At 39.7% G+C, this 23,244-nt stretch overlaps 2 protein-coding genes and 1 long non-coding RNA gene across 10 annotated transcripts in view; 1 reads left to right on the forward strand and 2 right to left on the reverse strand.

The window, feature by feature from the left end:
• Window positions 1-444: 444 nt before the first annotated feature.
• On the forward strand, window positions 445-14,412 carry LOC121959305 (PDZ domain-containing protein 7-like). Of its 3 annotated transcripts, XM_042508553.2 has the most exons (18): window positions 445-849; window positions 2,080-2,175; window positions 2,286-2,511; window positions 3,314-3,451; window positions 3,897-4,071; window positions 4,157-4,333; window positions 4,450-4,597; window positions 6,940-7,000; window positions 7,157-7,334; window positions 7,585-7,811; window positions 7,890-8,039; window positions 8,230-8,345; window positions 9,211-9,302; window positions 9,707-9,798; window positions 9,904-9,975; window positions 10,454-11,062; window positions 12,157-12,257; window positions 12,801-14,412. In XM_042508553.2, the coding sequence occupies exons 3-18, from the start codon at window positions 2,349-2,351 to the stop codon at window positions 12,954-12,956; spliced, it is 2,655 nt and encodes an 884-aa protein (XP_042364487.2). In that variant the 5' UTR covers window positions 445-849; window positions 2,080-2,175; window positions 2,286-2,348; the 3' UTR covers window positions 12,957-14,412. The 3 variants fall into 3 exon arrangements, with proteins under 3 accessions (XP_042364487.2, XP_087926084.1, XP_087926082.1); XM_088069958.1 differs by having other exon boundaries at window positions 2,074-2,175; window positions 7,585-8,039; XM_088069956.1 differs by having other exon boundaries at window positions 7,585-8,039.
• On the reverse strand, window positions 3,929-12,964 carry LOC148186288 (uncharacterized). The gene is made up of 5 exons (XR_015774970.1): window positions 12,773-12,964; window positions 12,108-12,286; window positions 9,199-9,309; window positions 4,431-4,657; window positions 3,929-4,068 (listed from the first exon to the last, which is right to left on the reverse strand). It is a non-coding gene; the product is annotated as an uncharacterized LOC148186288 (long non-coding RNA).
• Window positions 14,386-23,244, reverse strand: part of LOC121959320 (leucine zipper putative tumor suppressor 2 homolog) — a 40,001-nt gene continuing 31,142 nt past the window's right edge. For 5 of the 6 annotated variants that reach the window (XM_042508573.2, XM_088069959.1, XM_088069960.1 and 2 more), the window contains 4 exons: window positions 22,641-23,222; window positions 21,399-21,521; window positions 19,730-19,876; window positions 14,386-18,346 (listed from right to left, as the gene is read on the reverse strand). In XM_042508573.2, the coding sequence (XP_042364507.2) occupies window positions 17,639-18,346; window positions 19,730-19,876; window positions 21,399-21,521; window positions 22,641-23,222 (1,560 nt within the window). In that variant the 3' untranslated portion in view covers window positions 14,386-17,638. The remainder of the gene's footprint in view (window positions 18,347-19,729; window positions 19,877-21,398; window positions 21,522-22,640; window positions 23,223-23,244) is intronic. The other variant, XR_006106894.2, reaches the window with a different exon arrangement.

Here is a 23,244-nt window from a genome sequence, read left to right on the forward strand (position 1 = left end):
AGTATGTATTTAACCCTTTAATTCCTGGCCTGTCATCAGTTTCTTGTGCTGCATTTAGAGGCTGTTTACAAGCACTGTGACCTCTGAAACCTGAGCAAATTGGTTTGATTATTTTCAAAAACAGGAAAAACATTATGAGCAACTTGGCAAGAAATATCCCGCAAACTGCAAAACAAACAAACAGACAAAACAAACAGTAAAAGTAAAAGGTGACGAGGACATGAAAAAATAGAGAAAATGTCCAGAAAACAATAGTTGGAATTCTTTCTATTATATTATTCAATATTATTTAACAGAAAAAAACAACAAAAAGTGTTTTTGGCACTTTATTTGGGGTTATTTTATTGGTTTTTTACATTACATTTTTATTTTTCCCCCTATTTTCCAGTAATTTTCTTGTAACGTCTTGTTTTTTTTCTCGCTAAATTTTGGATAATTTCTTTTTATATTGCTGGCTGGCCTCCAGTGTTTTTCTGTTTTATTTATTTAAGCAAGCTAATTTGCTCAACGTGCCGTCAGTTGATTGGCATGTAAATCGTCCAATCAAACGCTCTTTATTGATCGCCAGAGCAGCCAATCAACATGAGCGGTGGGCGGGCCTTTGGCCAGTCCCAGAGATGTCTCAGACAGGTGAGCTGGATCATTTTGCACAACATGGGCTCAGGTAGGCTAACTAGCTGATTTTAGTTTAGTTTACAGAACATGGGATGGATTTGAAGGATACAAGGAACATTTTGGGTACCGCCTGTCCATGTATCGCCCCTTTTAGTATCTGTTTAGTGGTATTTAAGCAGAATACGTGAGAGGAGCTGCCCTGTTTGTCTGCAGTGTTCTCGACTGAAATGTTCGGTGAGTATTTTACTTTGTCTGTTTTAGGCAAGAAACGTATATATATATATATATTTTTACAATTGTATCAGAATACATGCTGAAGTTACACAGTAAATTTACGGAAATAAACTTTATTAATTACACGTTAAATGTCGTTTTGTGACGCAGCTTTGCACGCTTTTTTTTGTACCGTCGCTGTCCGCGGTGCTGAATGAGCCTCGGGGAAACCCCAAAGGTGACGACATGAGGGCTCACTGTTATCACGGGTTAAGTTTAGTGACATGTTGCCATGGTATCAACACCATGTGACGCCCTGGCTCTCAAGTGGGTCAAGTTCGAGCTAAATAAACCAATGAAATCCTATTTCTGACCTCTCCTGCAGAGACAAATACAGTGACAGTGAGTGTATTACAGTGAAATACATTTGTTGCCTAATGTCCTTGAGTTGCAAAGATATTTAACCCTTATGGACTGTGTGCCACATTTTACGTGCTTGTCATTCTTCATTTTTTTTTGGATAATTTTAGCTGTGTTCAATGCATATGGCATACATTTTGGCAAGATTGTGCATTTTTGTTTAATTTTGGAATTTTAAGCTCAGCTCCTTCAAAAAGTGTTAAACACACGGTTAACAAAATAGTTACATTCATATTGTTAGAGCAAAAAATAAATAAATAAATAAATAAAATGCGCCATTGAAACTCATTTAAACTGTCATTCTGGGCTTTTGGTTTGGAATTTTTTTAATTTTTACTATTTCCAACCTGATGACATCATTTTTTTTTTTTTTTTTACCATATTTGACATATGGGGAAAATACATGCTATTTCCACTAGGTGCACTGTCACAATAAAGGGTGCTGCAAATCATTGACATATTCCACGCTGTGATAATAATAATAATAATAATAATAATAATAATAATAATAAATCAACTTTGTATGTAGTATATAAAAAAACGGAGGATTTTTTAAACTAAAAACATAGTAGCATCATACCACAAACTTGGTATTTAAAGGATTAACATTCTGTCAATAAATTCATATTTTATATTTATGATTAGGGTTGATGTTGGTTAAAAACATACTCAAGGAAAGAAAATAATGTTAATGTAATATTTTTTAAGCTTGATTTTGAAAAGTGCATTTTGTGCACAGAGCGATACGAGTGTGTGTAACATTAAAGTGGGGCCTTAAGGGTTCACGTGTGTGCTGTAAATGTGACGTGTTGATGTTTCTGTGAGACTCAGACAGGTGAGAGAGATGCAACATGGGCAGGAACGGACCAAAGTGTGACTCCAGGAAGCTAAAGAGTCAACCATCATGCCACACAGCAAACTGCGTCGGTGAGTTGGATTAAAGACCATCACGTATCCAAATGTGAACATAATGTCGTCTCAGTATGTAAGAAACACAGCAGCCAAATTACCTGAGGATCCTCTTCCCTCTGCTGCAGGCTCCTCCACTTGGAGCTGAGCCCCCGGTGGCTTGTGTGTGAAAGGGGACCCTGCCAGCCTCCATGGCTCACTCGTCAGACCCGTCCCGCAGGGAGAAGACCCCCGGGACCCAAGGGTCACACACGGCTACACGCAACCTCTTACGGAAGAAGGAGCAGCGCCGGCGTGGAATCCGATCCTCCTCGCCCATGGGCCGGGTCATCCTCATCAACTCTCCTGTGGATGGTGAGGAGTCGTCGGGCTGCTCGTGCAGTGCACATTACAACCTGCAGACGACTGCAGACGACTGTAGACGATACACAAGTTTAATCTGTTTCATATGTTTGAGAGACAGAAACTGGGTATTTCTTTTTAGACATTTAGGCCTGGATTAGATCTGGATACAGCAAAGCTGATCTCACACATGAAAGAGGGCAGCAAACTCCTGCACATGGTCAAAATTTATTTAAAAAAATAGAATTTTAGTCATGGACACAAAATGAAACAACGCCTTTATAAGCACGTCTCAGATCAAAATAATCACTTAACCATTTTTTAAATCAAGCTTTAAAAAATATTATATATATTGATATGATTTTCTACTTTCATTGAGTTTATTGTTTTAACCATCATCGGTCTTAAACATCAAATATTCATTAATTAAGGCTGTGATTATCAAAAAAAGATCATATATTTAGCGTGCAGTATTTTGAAAATAATTCTTTTTTTGTGTGTGTGTGTTTGTTTTTTGGCCATCTAAAAATATAGTGGCATAATGACAAAAACCTGTCATTTAAAGGAATAAATTCTGAAAATCAATTCATATTTTATATTCATAATTAGGACTAATGATGGTTAAATAATAAACTAAATGAAAGCAGAAAATCATATTAATGTATACTATTTTTTATGGCCGGATTTTGAAAAGCACATTTTGTGTGCAGGACTGTTTTATGAGTGTGTGTAATATTAAAGCTGGCACTGAGGGTTAGTGGCTCATTTACTTATTGACCTGGCGTCTGTGTGTTTTTTGTTGTTTTTTTTTTAGGTGGAGATGACAGCGAGGACCTCCACACGATCACAGTGGATAAAAGTGTGGACGGGAAGCTGGGCTTCAGTGTGCGAGGAGGCTCAGAGCACGGCCTCAGCATCTTCGTCAGTAAGGTGGAGGACAACAGTACAGCAGGTGAATTTACGTGACACACTGATGTGCTCTTTTTTTTTAACAGATTTTTAAACTTAACAAAACAGTGTAATCCACATTCTTTAAGACACGCCAGTGTAAATACTTAAACAAAAATTATTAACAATAATAATTAATAAATAAATAAATAAATAAAACAAAATGTAAAAAATGTCAATATTTAAAATGAAGAGAAAATAAAGGAGAAAAACTACACCATCTATACCAAAAAAGGCAGATACATTAAGTAAGGTGACCAAGTTTTCTCAAATAGAAAATCACCCTTCCCAACATTTTTCTTTAATTTAATATAAAGTGGAGAGATCCGGTTGTTGTTTTATTAAGAATAAAAGGTATTATGTGGGATCTGTGGAGTATTTCAGCACTGATGTGCTCTTGTTTCAGTATTTGTGTGTATTTTCACACCTCTGACTGCGTGTGTCCGCAGAGGACGCAGGTCTGCTTGTAGGAGACAAACTGGTGGAGGTGAACGGGATCAGCCTGGAGAGCATCACGATGAGCAGCGCTGTGAAGGTCCTGACGGGCAACAACAGGCTGAGGATGGTGGTGAGACGCGTCGGCAAAGTCCCCGGCATCCGCTACTCCAAGGAGAAGACGACCTGGTGATGATGAGGAGCGACTCCGGTTAATCTTATCTCAGATTATCACAAAAATATTAGATTCTGACCGACTGTAAAAATCCTCCAGGGTGGACTTGATACACAGGCGTATGGTGGTGGAGGAGAGCGGGCGGACACCTTCGGACGCCAGCTCAGGAAGCGCCCTCCAAAGGATCGTCCACCTGTACACCACCTCAGACGACTACTGCCTCGGCTTCAACATCCGAGGAGGGAAGGAGTTTGGTCTGGGCATCTACGTCTCCAAGTAGGCACCTCCTCCACCATGGAAAATATTCTCTTCTAGACCACCTTTTTGTTAATTTTGTTTCTAAATTTAATCATTAATGATGTTTTATACTCACGCCTCTGTTGTTGTGTCAGACTGGATCCTGGCGGTCTGGCGGAGCAGAATGGGATAAAGATGGGGGACCAGATCCTGGCTGCCAACGGGGTGAACTTTGAGGACATCAGTCACAGTAACGCCGTGGAGGTGCTGAAGAGCCACACACATGTCATGCTGACCATCAAGGTAAGAACGGGCGCTGATGTACAGCATCTGACCTTCTCTGTCCACTGCAGCGTGCAATAACTGTCGATTCAAAATTCATATCAGAAAGCATGAGAAAACTATGGAGCCCCAAAACTACTGAAAAAAATATTTTTCTCAGTATCTTACACAAATTTTTTTTTAAAGTGCAGTCTGAAACTCTAATCCAATACACCAAATTAGCAAACGTATCTCCTCACAGTCTATTCTGTGTGTGCTGAAAAAAAATCTAATATTCATATACAGCCTTGGCTCTGTAAATGGAAAACAAATAAAGTGACTCAGACCAAGCCACACAAAACTATCCCAGCTACTCTTCCACGTCTTTGCCAAGGATCTGCCCGTTAGGCCTCTGACTAGATTAGTGACCTTTTTGCAAGACTTTTTTTTAGTTTCATTGCATAATTTAACATTTTATTTTTAAACTTGGCCCATGGCATAAATTCATAACTAAAAGCATGCTGTATGAGCGACAACTGCATCAGAGTTGAGCCCTGCGCCTCCTTCTTCAACCTCTGTCGTCACAGTCACCACAGTTAACGCACACAAATCAAGCGCCCTGCAGAGTAACATGCACATCTTTCTGATCTGCTTTCAGAGTCAGAAATACTTTATTGACCCCTCGAGGGAAAATGTGGTTTGTTACAGTCGCTCTGACGCCAGCAAAGAGAATTACAGCAAGTACCAACACCAGTATTCAAGAATACAAAATATAAAAGAGAAATACAGTAAAAACAAACAACTGGCACAGTATGTAAAGTATCTGAATATTTAAAATAAAGTATGTAAATATGCTGAGTGTGTAAGTGTGAAAACATAACTGTAAAACACCGAAATAGACAATCATTCATTCACGGTCAGTCAGGCAACAGTGTTTGCCCTCAGCCTCAGCAATGGTTATCACTGTTGTGAAATTAAACCACGATTGGAGCAACTAAATTCAGCAGCTATAAGGTATGTAACACCATAAAGCTTAACATCAAGTAAGGTAGTCTGACGTAAAGTCACACCGTTTTCCCGCATTTCTCAGGCAGATTCGCGTTCGCCAACTGCGTGGTGTGAGCAGACACAGCTGAACTGTCTCCCACTTCCACGTGCCTTTATAAACCAAAACTCATCGTGAAATAATGTTTCCATCTCACTCAACGCTGCTCTGATCATTAATTTAAACAAATCTAAACAATGGTTTGGTTTTGCTCTGACATGCTGCGCACATGTGTCTCGTAGGGGCCCAAAGTGTCAGAAGTCACTCTGGTCTTCACCTGCAAAATGTCATTTAAATTAACACAAAAACACCACAAAGAGATCCAAAGAGACACAAAACAACCACAAAGAAAGAGAGGCAGAGCTACCACAAAGTCAGTGTGTCTGGCTTTTACTTGGAGAGGTGGTGGGGGCTTTTTGCGTAACTATGCCAAGGGGCCTGTTGTCTCATAATCCTCCGAAATTTCCAGCTGAAACAGGATGAAAAGACAGAAATAAAGAAAAACAAATAGAGGATGTTTGTGGAAACAAATTTCAGCCTCCAGGACCCATAGCTACTCCTTTTTGCCAGTTTATACTTAATGGTCATTGTGAACAAAAAATGTTTTTCAGTGATTAAAATCTAATTTAATGATAATACAGAAAATAAATCTAATGTCTATAATCCTTTGTATGCTGGTAATGTGGTAGTGTTTATTTTATACTACATGTTATTAGAAGTGAAGTAGCCTCAGTTGAATTTTTTTTTTAAATTCAGTTTTAACCACAAGCTTAAGCATCACATTTCATAACGCCTCTTTATTAGAAAGCATGTCAGTTCCTTCATCATTACTAATTAACCTGACACACATAAACTCTCTGACCTGTTTTCTTCTTTTCATCTTTAAAACTTACTCAAACACAACCCCACGCTGCACAACAGACGCAGCGGCGGTTTGTGTGGCAGGGCCCGACAGCTGGCACGCAGTCGTAATATTCCTCGCTCACTTTACTTGTCAGAGGTTGGGTTTCGCGCTGTGAAAAATAGCCAGGCCGTGTGCATTATTCACCAGGCAGCGGGGATCAGGTGCTGATCAAAGCTTAGAGCCGTGTTTTGTGTTTAAGTTTTGCTCCCTCGCTTTGCCCCGGGCGAAACTGAAGAGTTAGAAAGCATCCCGACTACCAAAGGTTACTAGAGAGTCAAGAGGGAAAGTGTGTTTGTCTTTGAGAAGGAGGAGTTGTGTGTTTTTTTGGATCTCTGCGTGCTTCTAGGGTTACTCTTTATCAAATATAGCGATCCTATAAAAGTTTCAAGGTTTCTACTGTATCTCATTTGCATATCTGTGGCCATATCTCGGCAGGAAGCAGGGCGATACCCTGCCTATAAGGAGATGGTGGCAGAGTACAGGTGGCTCAATAAGCGTAAGTATCTCTTTTATTCTGCAGTGTTTCATTATCTAAAAAGCTGCAATCCAGTGGTCAGTTTAGATAAACGTGGAGTCTGTAGAGAATACGGGACGCTCTGTGATATGCTTGAATAAATCTGAGTCAGATGATCTCTCCCTTTTTCTTCCTCAGTGGCCAACGGTACTCAGAAATCCTCCTCCCAGGGTTCAGAGTCCAACTCGTCGGCCTCGTCTCTGTCGTCGGGGACTCCGGTCAGCTCTCTGAGCGGCCTGTCGCAGGTCATGTTCCCTCCCAGCCTGCCGTTTGGTTCAGACATGGTGGATGTCTGCATCTCCACTGAGGACCAGAGGTCAGGCTCAGCTTGTGAAGTTCCTCAAATGGTCTCAAGACATAAGCATGTGAATAAATGGAGAAAATAAAATAAATACCAAACACATCAGTCAGCATCCATGCAGCCCAAACAAACAAGCAGTAAACTCCTCCAGGCCAGACCCAAACTACAATAAAGTGAAAGAAATTTGTGTTACTCTTGGAAATTTAAAAAAAGAATTGTTAAACAACACTTAGACCAGACTTGATCATGGTAGTTTTTTGTCTAGGTCTGAGTCGGAGCGGACTGAGACCGCCATGCAGACGGACCTGCCCTCTCAGAGGACAGCTGCAGACACAACTCGCAACCTGGGACCGACCACTCTGCTCAAAGACACCGTGATCCGTGGAGACGAGGGCGGCGGGAGGCCAGAGTCCACCAAAACGGCCGTGTTGCTGGCGCTCAGCAGGCCGAGCCGACCGATCAGCAGGTCCCAGAGCCAAGTCACCGTGGCAGGTGAGGCGAGGAGAGAGCGGGTGTCATCACATGATGGAATAGTTGTGCCAAATGAATCACTGTTGTCATCCGTCACAGAGATCACGCAGAAGAAAGAGAAGAAGCAGAAAGGGAAGGACCCAGAGGAGAAGAGCACGCTGCAGCGCTCGAAGACCTTCGTCAACCTGCTGTTCAAGGGCGGACGCAGGGGGCGCTCCAAGTCCCCATCCGCACGCAAGGCTGGCAAAGGTAGCTGCACTTTTTGTATGTTTTATGCCACGTTTGAACAAGAACGGCCCTATTAGAAATGGAGAACAAAAGTGGCAGAGTACTATACCCGTGACTGAGACTGTACCCACATTTAATTTACTTATAATACTGTAAAGAGTTAACAAACATCACGTGACCAAACGGTGATTGCACCTTGTGATGTTTTCAGGGGGTCAGCAGGTCGGTACGATGCCAAACTCAGAGATGCTCGGCGTGGTGGAGGACATGGCCACCAGGCTGCTGACTGAGGAGGAGGTGGCTGCTGTGATGAAGACGTGCCGAAGGGTGAGACGATTTATTCACAGCTGCAGACGTGCTGACGTTTGGACTGCCGCGAAGGAGTCTGAATTTATCACACAACAGATATCAGATAAGGGATTAACCCTTAAGGCCCGCTTTTATAATACGCATACCTGTATGGCTCTGTGCACAAAACACGCTTAAAAATCTTTAAAAAAAATATTATTCATCAATAGCATTTTCTACCTTAATTTTGTTAATTTTTAACAAACATTAGCACTAACCATAAATATTAAATATTTGTTGATTTTAATTTTAACCATTTAAATGCCAGTTTTTTTACATGATGCCAATATGTTTTTAGATGAAAAATAAAACACAATTTTTTTTTTCTCAATGTACTACATGCCAAGTGGATTAAAAAAAAAATAATCACAGCCTGGGATATGTCAACAGTTTGCAGCAACATTTTTTGTGACAGTGCACCTAGTGGAAATAGCATGTATTTTTGCCACATGCAAAATATGGTAAAACATAGTAAAAACTACATATTCCAAAGCAAAAGCCCAGAATGACACCCAGAAATAATACAATGCATGTTTTTATACTTTGATGGCCGTGGGATCAAAATTTGCAGGGTTTTTTTTTTGCACTTAACAGTATGAATGTAACAACCTAGCTGACACAGTGTATTTTATATTATTGTAGGAACTGAGCTGGAAATGCCAAGATTAAACAAAAACACACAATCTTGTTAAAATTTCTGCCATATGCATGAACACAGCCAAAATTATGAAAATAAAAGAGAATGAAAAGCCCCGAAAATGCACCAATCTGTCCCTACAGGGTTAAGTCATTATAAAGTGATCACGACTGTAAATGGCGGATTTTTACTCACTCTCTCTGACAGTACGTGGCCGAGCGCTCAGTGGAGAACTTGATCCGCCACTTGCTGGCCGTGCTGGACAGACCTGAGAAGCTTCTGCTGCTGAGGGAAGTCCGGTAAGAACTGTGAGCAAAGGAAAAAGTGAATTATTACGAGATATTTACTTGAAATACAAGTAAACCATGAGCTGAAATTGGCTGGTTACATTATAATCAACCTGATAATGATGCTAAAAATATATACAGAAATATACATTTAGATTTACATTATACCTGCATGTAATACATGTGTATAAACTCTATCACAAATAAAAATATCTGCCCTGCACTTTGTGTAACTCCAGCCTGAGAAACTGTGGAATTAACAAAACTGCCAGAGGGAGATTATTAAGGATTTTTCAGGATAATCTCTTTAAATCCAAACGCTCCACAATGAGACACTGGTGACTTAATCAAAAATGTTTTGTAATGTAATAGAACAATGCCAATGATAACTCAGTGTTTTCTTCCTTCTTCCTCAGGATGCTGCTTCCTCCTCCTGACCTGAGCGCGTTCAATAACGTGGTGACACCGATCGAAGTGGAGGCCTACGAAATCCTCAAGTATCGGTCAAGTGCGTGTGATACATGCGGACAGAGTTAGAGTTATTTAAGACAAATCAGTTCTAAAAAGGTCATAATCTATTCTATGACATTTTTCTTTCCTCTGTGTATCATAGTCCGAACTCCTCCTCTCCGCTCTCCCACATCCGGTCGAGCACCAAAACGGCGCCTCATCACTCCCATCCCGGGTCAGTACCTTCCACCTCACTATCAATAACTTCATTTTGCTGTAGTTTGAACTTCTGGATTTAAGTTTTCTGTTTATTTTTCTCTGAAAAACATATTTTGGATCTTTGAGGATATTTTTCTAAAATTTTTCCTGCCTCCAAAGTAGTACACACCGGGTCACATACATACAAAACACATTTAACTTGACAAAAGACTACAAGTATATGAATTACATCGGACATTAATATCAGGACAGCATTCCAATTATAATTTTTAATATTGCCACATGGATGTTTCAGGCCAGACGCCATTCTTCAGAAATAGTTAACAATGTTCCCACTTGGGTGGTAATCAGCAGAGGCCACAAGATACATGATATTATAATATCATGTTTAGTACTGGTTGCCTTCTTCCCGTGTTTTTTAGAGAAACCACACCAATTTGCTCAGGTTTCAAAGGGTTAAAAACAGGTGCTGACACAGTCTGCTTTCTCTCCAGATTTCAGAGGAGGATTTGAGCTCCACAACGCCAAGGAGGTGGAGAAGGAGAGCCACCTGCTGGACGAGCTGGAGAAGCTCAGTCTGTCTGGGCCCCGGGTGTCCAGGGAGAGGCCTCACACCTCCAGGTCCTTCACCCCGCTGCTGGACATCCCGGTGGACGGATACAACACCGAGTCCAGAGACCTCAGACCCCCCTCTGCCAGCGCCATGCTCCCCAACTGGCTCCTGGCCCGCAGCTACGACCCCCGACCTCCTCTCCGAACAGACATCGGCACGATCCGCTCCGTTCACTTTGACGAGGTTTCACTGCACTCCACTTCGGACACGAGCTCAGAGAGAGGAAGACCTCCGCTCAGAAACGGACACTCCAAAATCAGAGAGGAGGGAGGTGGAGACAGGAGCAAAGACTCCTCCGTGTTCACGCTGCAGAGCGCCGCTCGCAGGAGTCGGCCTCTGCTGTCGCAGGTGTTCAGAGCAGATGAACGAGCGAAGAGCGAGCTCATGAACGGACATCAGGCTACAGCCGAAAACGGACTCAACGGCTCCGAGCCTGAACAGGAGCACGAGCTCAAAACTGTCAGCATCTCCAAGACCAAACAGTCACTGGGTAAATGGGTTTGACTGGTTTCATGTGTGGCCAGTCACGATATTATAAATGAATTCAATTTGCATCTTTTTAAGGGACAGTTCGGCCAAATCACAAGATTATACATTTTCCCACTTCCCTTTAAAGATATTTAACCCTTTGATTTATACATTTTTTTAAAAAAAGAAGAGGGAAATTATTATATGTTATAAATAGATAAAATATCTAGAAACTATATTTATAATAATTACCATTTACCATAATTTATAATTATAATTGCCTATATATTTGGGGTTTTTTTGTTGTTGACTTTTTAACCTTGTCTTTAACCTTTTATCTTTTCTTTTTGAGTGCCAAATAGATCATTTTTTTGTAACTCCTTACATGTAGCTTCTCTCTTTGTTTTTCTTTTCTTTTCTTTTACTATTAATATTTTATACAGTTTCTGAATCTCAGTTACTGCTGCTGTTTAGAAACTAAAGAACTGAGTTTTCTATATTATTTTTTTTAAGTTTTTACTGAATATTTTGCCAAATAATATAAAAGTTATTGCATCCCAACTATATGTTGGTAAAAAAATAAATAAATAAATAAAAAAGATACTCTTAAAAGGCCATATGGGGAATGATAGTTAATAGTAGCAAATGACCAACTTTGGCAGCCTCCAGATTTAAAAACTTCATTCGTGGACTACCTTCTTTCTTGTATATTTCATATCATATCATATATTCAGATATGCAATATTCTCCATTGTTAACCTAATGTTAAAGGGGAACTACACCTATTTTCAAAATCCATGCATGTTGTTCCCATGGTCTAAGACAGTCAAAAAAATATAAGTAAACCTGAACAACTTGCTACCAAATCCAAAAACTAGAGTGCTGAAACTCAAATGTCGTCAAGCATTGCATGTAAATACTGATTGAACTTTGCAGATCCATGAAAATAACAAACTGGAATTCCTAATTTAGGTTCCCCTGTAACAAAATAGCTGCACATCTCCTCACTTTGCCTCTTCAGTGTATGTGGGAAAGTCAGAGCAGAGTTTGTACTTTATATTACTTACAGTTTCATGTGTTTCACATTTTTAACCTCCCACTCTTGTGATGTTTCAGGCATCAGTATATCAGGCGGGATGGAATCCAGGGTTCAGCCGGTGGTGAAAATCGAGAAGATCTTTCCTGGAGGAGCTGCCTCCACCTGTGAAGTGCTCAAGGTGACAGGACAGGCAATGACGCAGGGTTTCTGCAGAAGTGAACAAATTAAATTTATTACCTTTTTTAATACCACACAGAATGCAATTTAATACTAATACTAGAAAATTAGTATAATGTATTACATGACATTTTTGTGCAGTACATTACAGCAACAACTTGATCCAGGTGAGCAGCAGAAATTGCATCAACCAATTCAAAAACTATAAATAAATTTAACTTCCTACAAGTTGTTTTTTAATAAACAGATGAGCTGTAGCCGGCAGTAGCTACAGTGTTCACTGCATGTGTTTATGTCTCCCGACAGCCTGCAATTTGAAACAAAACAAAATTTTACCAACATTATTGACTTAAGCAAGCAGCAGTAAACATTTAAAACTTTAAATTAAATTAAAGTTAGCATCTGCTAAGGCTTTGGAGGAAACTAAATTTAGTGTTATATAAGACCTGCAGAAACCCTGCTGACACACACAGCAGTAGAGTGTTTATAGTTTACCGTATTTGTTTTATCTCTTACTGTATCTGATGTTTTCTCGTGTCCCCAGGCTGGATTTGAGTTGGTGTCTGTGGACGGCGTCTCCCTGCAAGGCGTGACCCATCAGCATGCTGTCGACATCATCCGAAAAGCCTTCAGCAATAAGGCCAAAGACCCCATGGTGTTTGTGGTCAAAACCCCCAAAGACATTTTGAAAGGAGACTGAGACTCACGTCATTAATTTAGGAATATTCCCTGTGATTAGCAGCTCCTGGGACGAAACTCCGGCGAAAACACACTGATCTGAGGTCAGGTACGCTATTTTGCCATTCATGTTAAAGTTTGTCAGAGTTATGAGAATTAAAAACTGAAATGGCCTAAGGCAGCAGATGACAGAAGTATATGAGAGGAATATTATCACAAACCATTTTCAAGGACAAAGTAAACAAGCAGCAAAAGACATTTACAGTAAATGAGTCCAAAAAGCCTGAAATCATGAAAGGACGGTGCTCCTGATGCCTTAATGTCACTTTGTTACAAACCAGGAGCCAATGATTGTCAAAAGCATTTGTTTTTACATTTAGTATTGTAATTTACAGAGGAGAAAAGCCAAAATTATTAATGAATGACTAAATAAATAAATAAATAAAAACTCAAATAAATATGCCATTAAATTAAACAAAACAAAAAAAAAACATTAAAAATGAATATGAAAAGATATGAATGAAAAAATGAAATAAAATAAATGTAAAAATAAGAACAAAATAAATTCATTTAATTATACAGAATTAAATGGGAATATTAAATGGGAAACGTAAATAAATAATTAGGGGAATCAATACCATGATTTAAAAAAGAGGCAAGTTAAAGTTTCAGTATGCAGTTCTGGAGAAAAAGAGTTGCGTCTGAAGTCTGTAGTTGGACCGAACCAAAAGCGTCAGTATTTAACAACCTGGAAAATAAACTCATCAATAAACTTCATTTCTCCAGAATTACATAATGCACTTTTAAAACAGAAATAACAATTTATGCAATGTTTTGTCAATTAATTAATGCCTACATTTGTTTTCAGAATTATTTTTGGTACATTTAATGCCATATTAACTTATTTATCAAGTCATTTTTTAAAATTATTTTGGCATGGCTTCCATCCTCCTTAGTACTGACATACAATCCTTCCAACACAAAGAAATTGTATAGAAACGTATGTTTGTTTCTTTTTAAATATGCAGGATGACAAACTGCAAACCATAACCTGAGTGCCTTCAGAAGTCCTGTTGAATCAAAGTGTGCTGTCAGGTTGAAGTTTAAATTTTGACCTGCAGAGGGCAGACAGGAAACATTCAAAAACACCAAAACTCTGTGCAGCAGTACATGAGGAATATTTCCAACAACTCTTAAAACATTGTCTTAATGTAAACAAACTTAGGACTGAATAATAAATAATCCAGATTGTCATTGGAGATACAACCCAGATAAAACAGTCATGGTGAAAATAAACCGAAACTCTTATTGGAGTAAAGAAAGTGTTTACAAAGACTAAATTACGGCATTGGAGTGTATATAATTTGTTGTAATAATACAGTTAAGAAAATCCATCAACTGTAAAGCTTTTTTTGAAGTTGAAGAAATCTAAATGTACCACACACAGCTAATAAATTTTGTCTTTTTTTAATTAAAAATGTAGTCGGTTTGTTCAAGAAATGTACAGCATGAAAATATACATTTAATGTCTTCATACAAATATTGTGGATTATAAAATCATACTGAGGAACCAGAGCAGACATCCACACAAACGTTAATATACAGGCGTCGTATCTGTGGGAGCAAAATATAATGTGCGACATTACTTTGGTCTATTCACAGTGGCTATGTTTTTATTTTTGGAGATGGACAGACACCTTTGGAAGAAAACATAATGATTGATCGGGATTATTTACAGAAGACGATGATTCAATCAGCAGTAACACAGGAACAAAATAGTCTTTTCTTGGTTCTGCTGGACAGGAAGCAAATACACGTGAAAGAGATTGTTTACTGGAAAGGTTGGCAGAAAAAAAGTTGTGGTCAAACTTGAATTTACACCAAAACACCCATAATTCAGTGCATGATTTGCCCTCAGTGACCCACACACAGTAATACATTTTTAACCACCTCTTAGAGAAACTAGTGCCGAAATATTTTCTCTGTTGATCAAATATAGTGTGAAACATTTTTCTTAATATTATGTTTTACTGGAAAAAGACTTTAAATTCAAACATTAGCGCTCTCATAATTACTTTTGGCCTCATGTAAAGTATATTACTATGACTTCCTTTAACCCTTCAACACCTGGATCGACATCAGGTTACCTGCACTGCATTTAGATGCTTTTCACAAGCATTTAAACCTCTGACACTTGAGAAAACCGGTTTGATTTCTCTCGAAAACATGGCAAAAAAAGCATAATGAGCAACTTGGCAAGAAATTACAAATAATTTTTAGCACTTTATTCAGGTTTTTTTTGTTCATGTTGATTTAAACTTTTTTTTTATTTAGCTACATATTTTTTTCTTATTTCCTTTTTTTCTTACTTTTACAATTACAGTTATAATTTTCTTTTTTAGTTAAGTTGCTCATTGCCTTCTTCCCATGTTTTTGAGAGAAATCAAGCCAATTTGCTCAGGTTTTAAAAGGTTAAAACAGTAGAAATGGGCGATATAAGGCTCTTGGTCAAACCTAACAGATTTTGTCATCTTATCATTGGCGCTATCCCTTTAATATCTAATTATAATGTAGCTGACTCTTACCTCCTGAGGACTCTCAACTCCCAGCTGACCCTCTGGGACACCCTGGACTGGTTCCCATTCATCAGGACTGATATATAGAGAAAGACAGCCATTCCCTGTTACATTCACATCTATGGGCACACTGTGGGGGAAAATAGGGAGAACATGCAAACTCCACAAATAAGGGCCCACAGAGCCATCGCCTCTGTTAAAATGTCTACGTTATTGCATCAGGGGGAAAAAAAAAAGTTTCAAGCCCAATTTGGCTTTTTGTCTGGCACCTCTGTACCTGACAGAGACTATATTTAGTCTCAAAAACATATAACACAAAGTTTTCTTAAAGGGAATAGATTAGATTTGCGACTGTTTACATCAATATGATAAAAACATCTCACATTTATATTCCAAATCAGGGGTCTACGGTATACTTGTATCTCGATTTTTGATTTTTAAAAAAAGATTTAAATCTCGTTTTAAAGGTGGCCCAGGACATTTGTGCGTGTGCTTGAGAAAATCTGACATGCACTGAATGTAAGGTGTAAAGGTAGTATACTATCCAGATGTTACTGTGTTTAATTACATTAGACTGTACAGATGTTCATGATATTATTACCAACATTTAAAGTGTCCAGGATATGAGAGTACAACTGAAGGAGGCTGTTTTGCTCAAACTGGACCTAATAATATGAAAAAAACCCACATTTGTGCCATATATGATTAGAAAATAAGAGTTTTTTGTTCCTACATATGATAATCCTGTTAGAAGGCTGTAGACATATTTTGGAATATTTGGAATCAGATATTATTTACTTGTTGGTCATGATGAGAGTGCAGCATCTCGCTCTGATTCACTTGCTCTTATCATGACATGCTGAACGTGTGGCATCCCACGTTAGTTGACAACAAGCGTGGGCTCGATCCAAATTATCTGTACTAATGAGAGCTGACTGCAAACACGGAGTGGGAGTGTGTGTGTTAAACCCAGCGTGAGAGGTCGAGTCATCACCGACACAGGAGGAGGAGGAGTGAAAGGTTGGTAGCAGTTACTCACACACAACAAATTCTCCCACAAATGCCTAAAACAGAGAAAGATGTCTATTAGTTACACAGACGTTAAAGGGATAATTCAGATTTTATTAAATTGATTTCTATGAGGTACTTTTCTATCGTCAGTGTATTGCATACAGTAGATGGCGGTTGGCTCGCCACCTTTTTGGAGAAGCAGACAGAAGAAGGGAAGCTAAGAAATGTATTTCTATAGACGAGGACAGCCGCAAAACAGATTTCAGCCACTTAAAAAATACATCGTTTTAGGTGTCTGCTATATTGACAATATTTTCACTGCTTATTCATTTCTAAGTTTCAGGAATCATGAGCAGGGTTGTCTATTCCATATTGGTACACCTGTCTGCTTCTCCAAACTGGGTCATGCTGACTGACATCTCCTGTATGTAATAGGGGTCAACAGATTATCGGCCGGGCTGATTACTGATTATCATCTGTATCAGCATTTTATTTTAACGATTGCCGATATAATTAATTCAAAAAGGTGCAAAGAAAGTGTCATCATGGAAGGAACTTTTACTCTGTAAAACCCCAGGAAGCTATTTTTTTTTTCATTTTTATTTAAATCTTCACTTGATTTAAAAAAAAAGTTGCTATATATGATTTTGAAAGTTTCAGTTTTTATTAACATTTGCTAAAGGCATTTAAACAAAGTTTTGTGTTGGAGTTTGTTATATTCCAAATTCTAAGTATTGACAGAAAGATTTTCATTTTTATTGTAAATGCATATCCGTCCTAATAGTCGGTAACTGTATCGGCCCTCAAAAAACCAATATCAGTCGACCCCTGGTATGTAACATACTGACTATCAATAAGTACCTCATATAATTGTACTTCAGTAAACCTGAAGTCTGCCTTTAACGGAGGGGCAGAGGACTGAGGTGGCCTACTAACGGCTAATAGAGGTCACTGGCTTTCAAGTGGGACTCCTCGGAGAAAAGACCAATGAGGCAGAACTAGAATGTGGCTGATTTTACACTTTGTTTTACTTTGTGAAACCAACCTGTATATGATGTGGGTGAAAAAGAAAATTAGCCAACAGTAGTGCAAATCAAAAGACGAAGAGACACAGGGGTCAAATTTCTGTGGCGGCGATTTCATCAAAGTTGATCTCGTTGCCGCTGCCCTCGTCCTCCTCCCTGCTCTCCAGTTCCTGACTGAGCTCCTGCAGGAGCTGCTCCAGCTCCCGGTTCCTGCGATACATCTGCACATAGTTCTGCTGCAGCTGCTTCTGGTAGCGGATAACTTTGTCCTTCTCCTCCTGCCATATCCTGCGCTCCTCCTCGAAGCCTCCAGTTTGCTGCTCGGCCCGCTGGCGCTCGAAGGCCAGCTCGGCCCTCATCCTGTCCATCTGCACCTTCATGTTCTGCAGCGCCTCGCTGCTGCTCTGCCGCTGGGCCTTCGCCTCGTCGCTCTCATAGGCCAGCAGATGCTCCTCTGCGTCCTGGAACACCTGACACTGTCTGTTTCCTGGGCCCTGATTGGCCAAAGCCTCTCTGAGGTGAACCAACTCTCCCTCCAGGCGTCCTACCTTTTCTCTGAGCAGCTCCGCTTCGCTTTTGCGCCGCTGAAGCTCGTTTTCACACACCTCCAGCTCCAGGGTTCGTGTGCGGGTCATGCCGTGGGCCTCCTGGAGCAGGACCTGGGTGTTTGTCAGCTCGCCACGAGTCTCTCTGAGTTGACCTCGCAGTGACACAATCTCTCCTACGCGCTGGGCCAACTCTCCCTGCACCTCCTTCAGCTGCTGCTTCAGCAGCGAGATTTCCCCCGACTTCTGACAGACCTGAAGGGAGGAAAGAAGCTGTTTATTTTTATGGTAATTGACTGATTAAATCAACTGAGTTTTATATCTTAAAACTTAAAAAATAATAATGGAAGTCTTACTGAAAACCTTTTCTGAAGGTTAAAGGTAACCAAAACTCAACTCAGGTCTTTATTCAGCAACAAATAACATTTCTTTTGATGTTGGATCTTTGTCTGATTTAAGTAAAATTAGACAAAGACATTAGACTTTAATGAATTTCAATAAATGTAATTTGAGCTCCAGTCAGGATCTGAAAGTCTCTACCTGAACTCAAGCTTTGTGTAACTGCTGAATGACAAAACCTCAATTGACCTGTCTGTTTCAGTGAGTCTGTAACATGAGCTGAATAATTAAAGAGGCTTCATATATCTTTCCTGCATGGAAATAAAGCCAGAGATCAGTTATTCAGTCTGAGAGATCAAATACACAGAGTGTCTTAAGATCTGTCGACTCCCAGAAATGATTCCTCGTGGCACAATTAATTATCTCCAACAGCAGAGAATCAATTCTATTATTGATCTGTCTGGAGCTCATAAAGACACAGAAGCAGCCTTTTCCATCTATCTGCATGACTGATGACATCTAATTATTTGCATCTTATTTAAAGTTTGTCATTTTGGCAAGATTGTGTATTTTTGTTTAATCTTGGAATTTCCAGCTCAGCTGGATTTTCTCTTAGATTTTCAGCTGGATTTTCTCCATATGCCATTTTTGGCATTTGGAGAAAATTGTTTTTTTTTCTGTGAGTAAAAAAAACTACTACTACTTTACATGTAGTATATTAAAAATAATCTGTTTTTTTGGTGTTTTTTTCATAATATTTTTATAGCTTGATTTTGAAAAGCCCATTTTATTTTAGTAGTATGTGTGATTATTTGCACAAAAAAATAGTAATATAAAAAATTAATGTTGTAGCTAATCAATCGACATTCCTAGGCTGTGTTAATTAAAAAAATGTACTTAGCATATAGTATATATGTGACGTATGATGTATATATATAGTAAACATAGTGGCATCATAACAACCTGGCATTTAAAGTATTAGAATCCTGAAAATGAATCGATAGTTGATATTTATGATCAGGACTGAAGTTGGTACAAAAAACAAAACCTCGATGAAAGTAGAAAATCATATTAATGTATAATTTTTTAATAGCCTCATTTTGAGAAGTACATTTTGTGTGCAGAGGAGTATGAGCGTGTGTAATATTAAAGCAGGCCTTAAGAGTTAAGGCACTTCAAGCAATACTGAGTTTAAGGAGTGATGAGAAATGGTAAAATCAATAAGAAGGCAGTGTGGTAAACTTTGTGGTCATTGCTACAACGAATAAACTGCCAGTTTAAGATACTGCAGTTGCTCACCTCCCACTTGCTCTCCTCCAGTCGAGGCCCCAGCTGGATCTTCTCGTGCTCATAGGAGGTGCAGCGCTCCTCCAGCTGCTCCCGCTCCTTCAGAAGCTGAGCAAAGTCCTCCTGCAGCTTCTTCTTCTCCTGCTGGAGCTGATAAACCTGCCAGTAAACAAAGATATAATCAGTACGAGGAGACCTCAGCAGTTCCTAGAAGGACCTGGTTTTACAGAGGTGGCTATGAAATGTAAAAAGTGCACTGACTACATCGTTAAAAATGGCCAATTTTCAATTTTCAATCTGATATCTATTCTAAATGACACAAACTCTCTCACATGTGGCTTGGTCTCAGAGTTGTCAAACATACGGCCCGCAGATCAGAAACATAATGCTGAAATTCATTTTTTTTTTTGCTTATTTTTCTTGACATTTCAAGCAATTCATGATTTGCTTTATAAATTGTTGAACATTTTTAGAATGTACTTGTACTTATTTACACTAAAAGAAAGGGAACATTTTGAGGTTTTTTTGTTCACTGAGTTATTATACAATGGTTTAACTGGTTCAACCAACTTGAAACCAAACTGGGGTTTATGGACATTGACCATGAACTAAAATGACTTTGATACTCCTGATCAAAAGTTAAATAATTTCTGGCAATTGATATTATTTTTTGGTATTTGAAACACAGAATGAATGCTAAACACTTAAAGCAACGTCTGTGGTAACTTTTCCTCCAAGAATATTTTTTTTCTGCCCTTATTGCTAGAAGACTTTAAATAAAACTGACCCCAGTTACACACAGCACAGCAGCTGATCATGATGTATTTAGATAGGATAGATGATATAGATATAAAAATCCATCACAGGACTATTATAAAGAAGGTGTGTTTTTGATTACTACAGATACTGACTTTGGCATAAAAGACTTAAAGTTCATCAAGTAAACAGAACTACTTAGATGACACAACTTTCCCCATGAAATCTTAAGTACATTTTACAAGTTTAATCCTGTTTCCCTGTGTTAACTATTTATTTATTTATTATTTTATGCCAAAATGAGTATGAGAGTATTTTATATCAAAATCCCTGACATTTCTTTTCCTATGAAACCGTTTCAAATATTTGATGACTCATCCTGCACTCAGGGACATTTACAAAGTTCATCCATTTGAATGAGATGTTGGGCAACTAGCTATTTCAGCTGGACATAAAAACTGCACTTCAACATTTGTGGGTGGTAGAAGCTAACAAAGCAACATGGAGAGGGAGAGGCACAGATGTGTGTTTGGATATCAGTGGGCAAAACATTTGTTTTCATTTCCAAAACAGTGTTACAGAGGTCCTAATTCGTTCTTTTTCTCCTAATGCTCCTCCTGATCTAAGTGAGGGAGGTGTGTGTGGCACCAACAGTCCACTGTAGCTTTGTATAGCGTTAAACTCACAATAAAACGTAAGTCATTTGATTTAAATCCCTCTTTTAACAGCACGTGGCTCAAATATTCCGTTTTACTGAGAAATACAAAGCTAAAGACACTTTACCTTATCATTTAAAATAACCTTTGTGGCTCTGGCAAGTAGTGATGTTTTTGTTTGATCATCTTTGACTGTGTTTGTAGAACAATGGTGGCACCACTGATGTGTGGTTGAATCAGACCGCGCCTTTTAGTCAAGAGGTTCTGACCTGCAGCTGAAGCACCTGCTGTGCACGCTGGGCCTTCTGCGAGGCGACCTGCATCCTGGTGGCGCAGCTCTGCCTCAGCTCCTCCAGCTCCAGCTCAAAGCGCTTCTGTTTCTCCTCATAAACCTGCAACCAAAAACAGAACAACAAATCTTTTAGGATTTACAGCACAAAGCAGAGCAGAGGTCCTGTCAGTGTAATAGTTTAGAATTATTATTTGCAGTCTTAAATTCTCCAGCACAGCTTGATTTAAATATTAACTAAATATACCGCCATGCAGTTGCATGGCTCAGCACACCAGTCAAATTGCACTTACATTTCACATCCGTGTCTGTAAAAACACGTGCTGCACACACAGAGGATCTATACAATCTGTACAGTTTCAAAGTGGTTCCCGAGGATTCTTGAGTTATGGCCAAAATCATGTTGCATAAGGTCACAGTGACCTTTGACCACCAGATTCTTATCGGTTCAGCCTTGAGTCCAAGTGGATGTTTGTGCCAAATTTGAGGAAACTCCCTCAAGGCAGTCTTCAGACACTGCATTCACGAAAATGAGACCAATGCATGATCACAGTTACCTTAACCTTTGGACACCAAGTTCTGATCAGCTCGTTGTTGAGTTTAAGTGAATGTTTGTGTCAATATGAATTAATTCCTTTAGGATGTTTTTGTGATATTTCTTTCACAAGAATGAGACAAATGTAAGGTAACTCTTTTTGACCTTTAAATACCAAAATCAAATCAGTTCATCCTTGAGTCCACTTGAACATTTGTGTCAAATTTTTAAGAAATTCCCTCAAAATGTTCTTGAGATATTGTGTTCACAAGAATGAGATAGATGAGGTCACAGTGACCTTGAACTTTGACCTTTGACCACCAACATCTAATCAGTTCATCCTTGAGTCCAAGTGGATGTTTGTGCTAAATTAGAAGAAATTCCCTCAAATTTTCCTGAGATATCACATTAACAAGAATGGGACAGTCATATGGCCGTACAGACAAAAAGAAGTACAGAAGTACTATAGACAGACAACCCAAAAACATAATGTCTTCTGCCACGGCTGTTGGCGGTGTAAAAGAAAGCTTTGAAAAATAGAAAGATAGATGAGCATGGATTCTGAAACTACAGAAAGATTAAGCCTCAAACGGATTCATCTTGTGACAAACTCCCAGTGTGGAGGACAGAGTGTGTTTCTCTGTGAAAACACTCATCAAGGTGTCAAGTGAAGTCTGGCAGACCGACCTGACAAATAGCGGCTTCATTCTCATCCAGGTTGTCTCGGAGTTGCTGCAGCTCCTGCTCTCTCTCCCTCAGCTTGTCCTCTAGGTCCCTCACCACCCCCTCGTAACCCTCCACCGGGCCAGGGGAGCGCCCACTGGACCCGCTGTCAGACAGAGGCTGTCCTCGGCCACTTATCGAGCCCGAGCCTGTGCTCTTACTGGAGGACGAGCGCCCGCTGTCTGAGTTGGAGTGTCCGTGTCCACTGACTGGCGGAGCGCTTTTCATGGGCTCCAGGTGGCCAGCAGAGGCCTCTCCCGATGGTAGGCCGTAGCCGGCGCTGCTGTACTGTGGGAGGCTGGAGAGGGAGTTGCGTCCAGAGTCAGTCAGTTGGCTGCCGCCGCTGTTACGAGTCCTGCTGTACAAGCTGCTTTTCTCAGAGCAGGAGGGCGACGCCTCAATGTGTGTGGGGCTCAGCAGGTTCAGGTTGTTTTGGCTCTCTGAGGCGTTGGCACAATGGCGAGGGGAGAGGTATTGCATGGAGGTACGACTCTTGGGAACAACAGGTTTGAAGGCAGTGGGCCGCAGCACTGTTTTCTCCATGTTCTACAGAGGAAACACAAAATGG

The sequence above is a fragment of the Plectropomus leopardus genome, chromosome 19, assembly GCF_026936395.1.
Source record: "Plectropomus leopardus strain MGB_pleo_1.0 chromosome 19, ASM2693639v1, whole genome shotgun sequence".
NCBI classification, from domain to species: Eukaryota; Metazoa; Chordata; class Actinopteri; order Perciformes; family Serranidae; genus Plectropomus; species Plectropomus leopardus.

Excerpts from the sequence above, each read along its gene's own strand:
- LOC121959305 (XM_088069958.1), top strand. The coding sequence starts at position 2,349 with ATGGCTCACTCGTCAGACCCGTCCCGCAGGGAGAAGACCCCCGGGACC. Across the intron at positions 2,512-3,313 it reads CATCAACTCTCCTGTGGATG|GTGGAGATGACAGCGAGGAC; the intron begins GTGAGGAGTCGT and ends TTTTTTTTTTAG. Across the intron at positions 4,072-4,156 it reads TCCAAGGAGAAGACGACCTG|GGTGGACTTGATACACAGGC; the intron begins GTGATGATGAGG and ends AAAATCCTCCAG.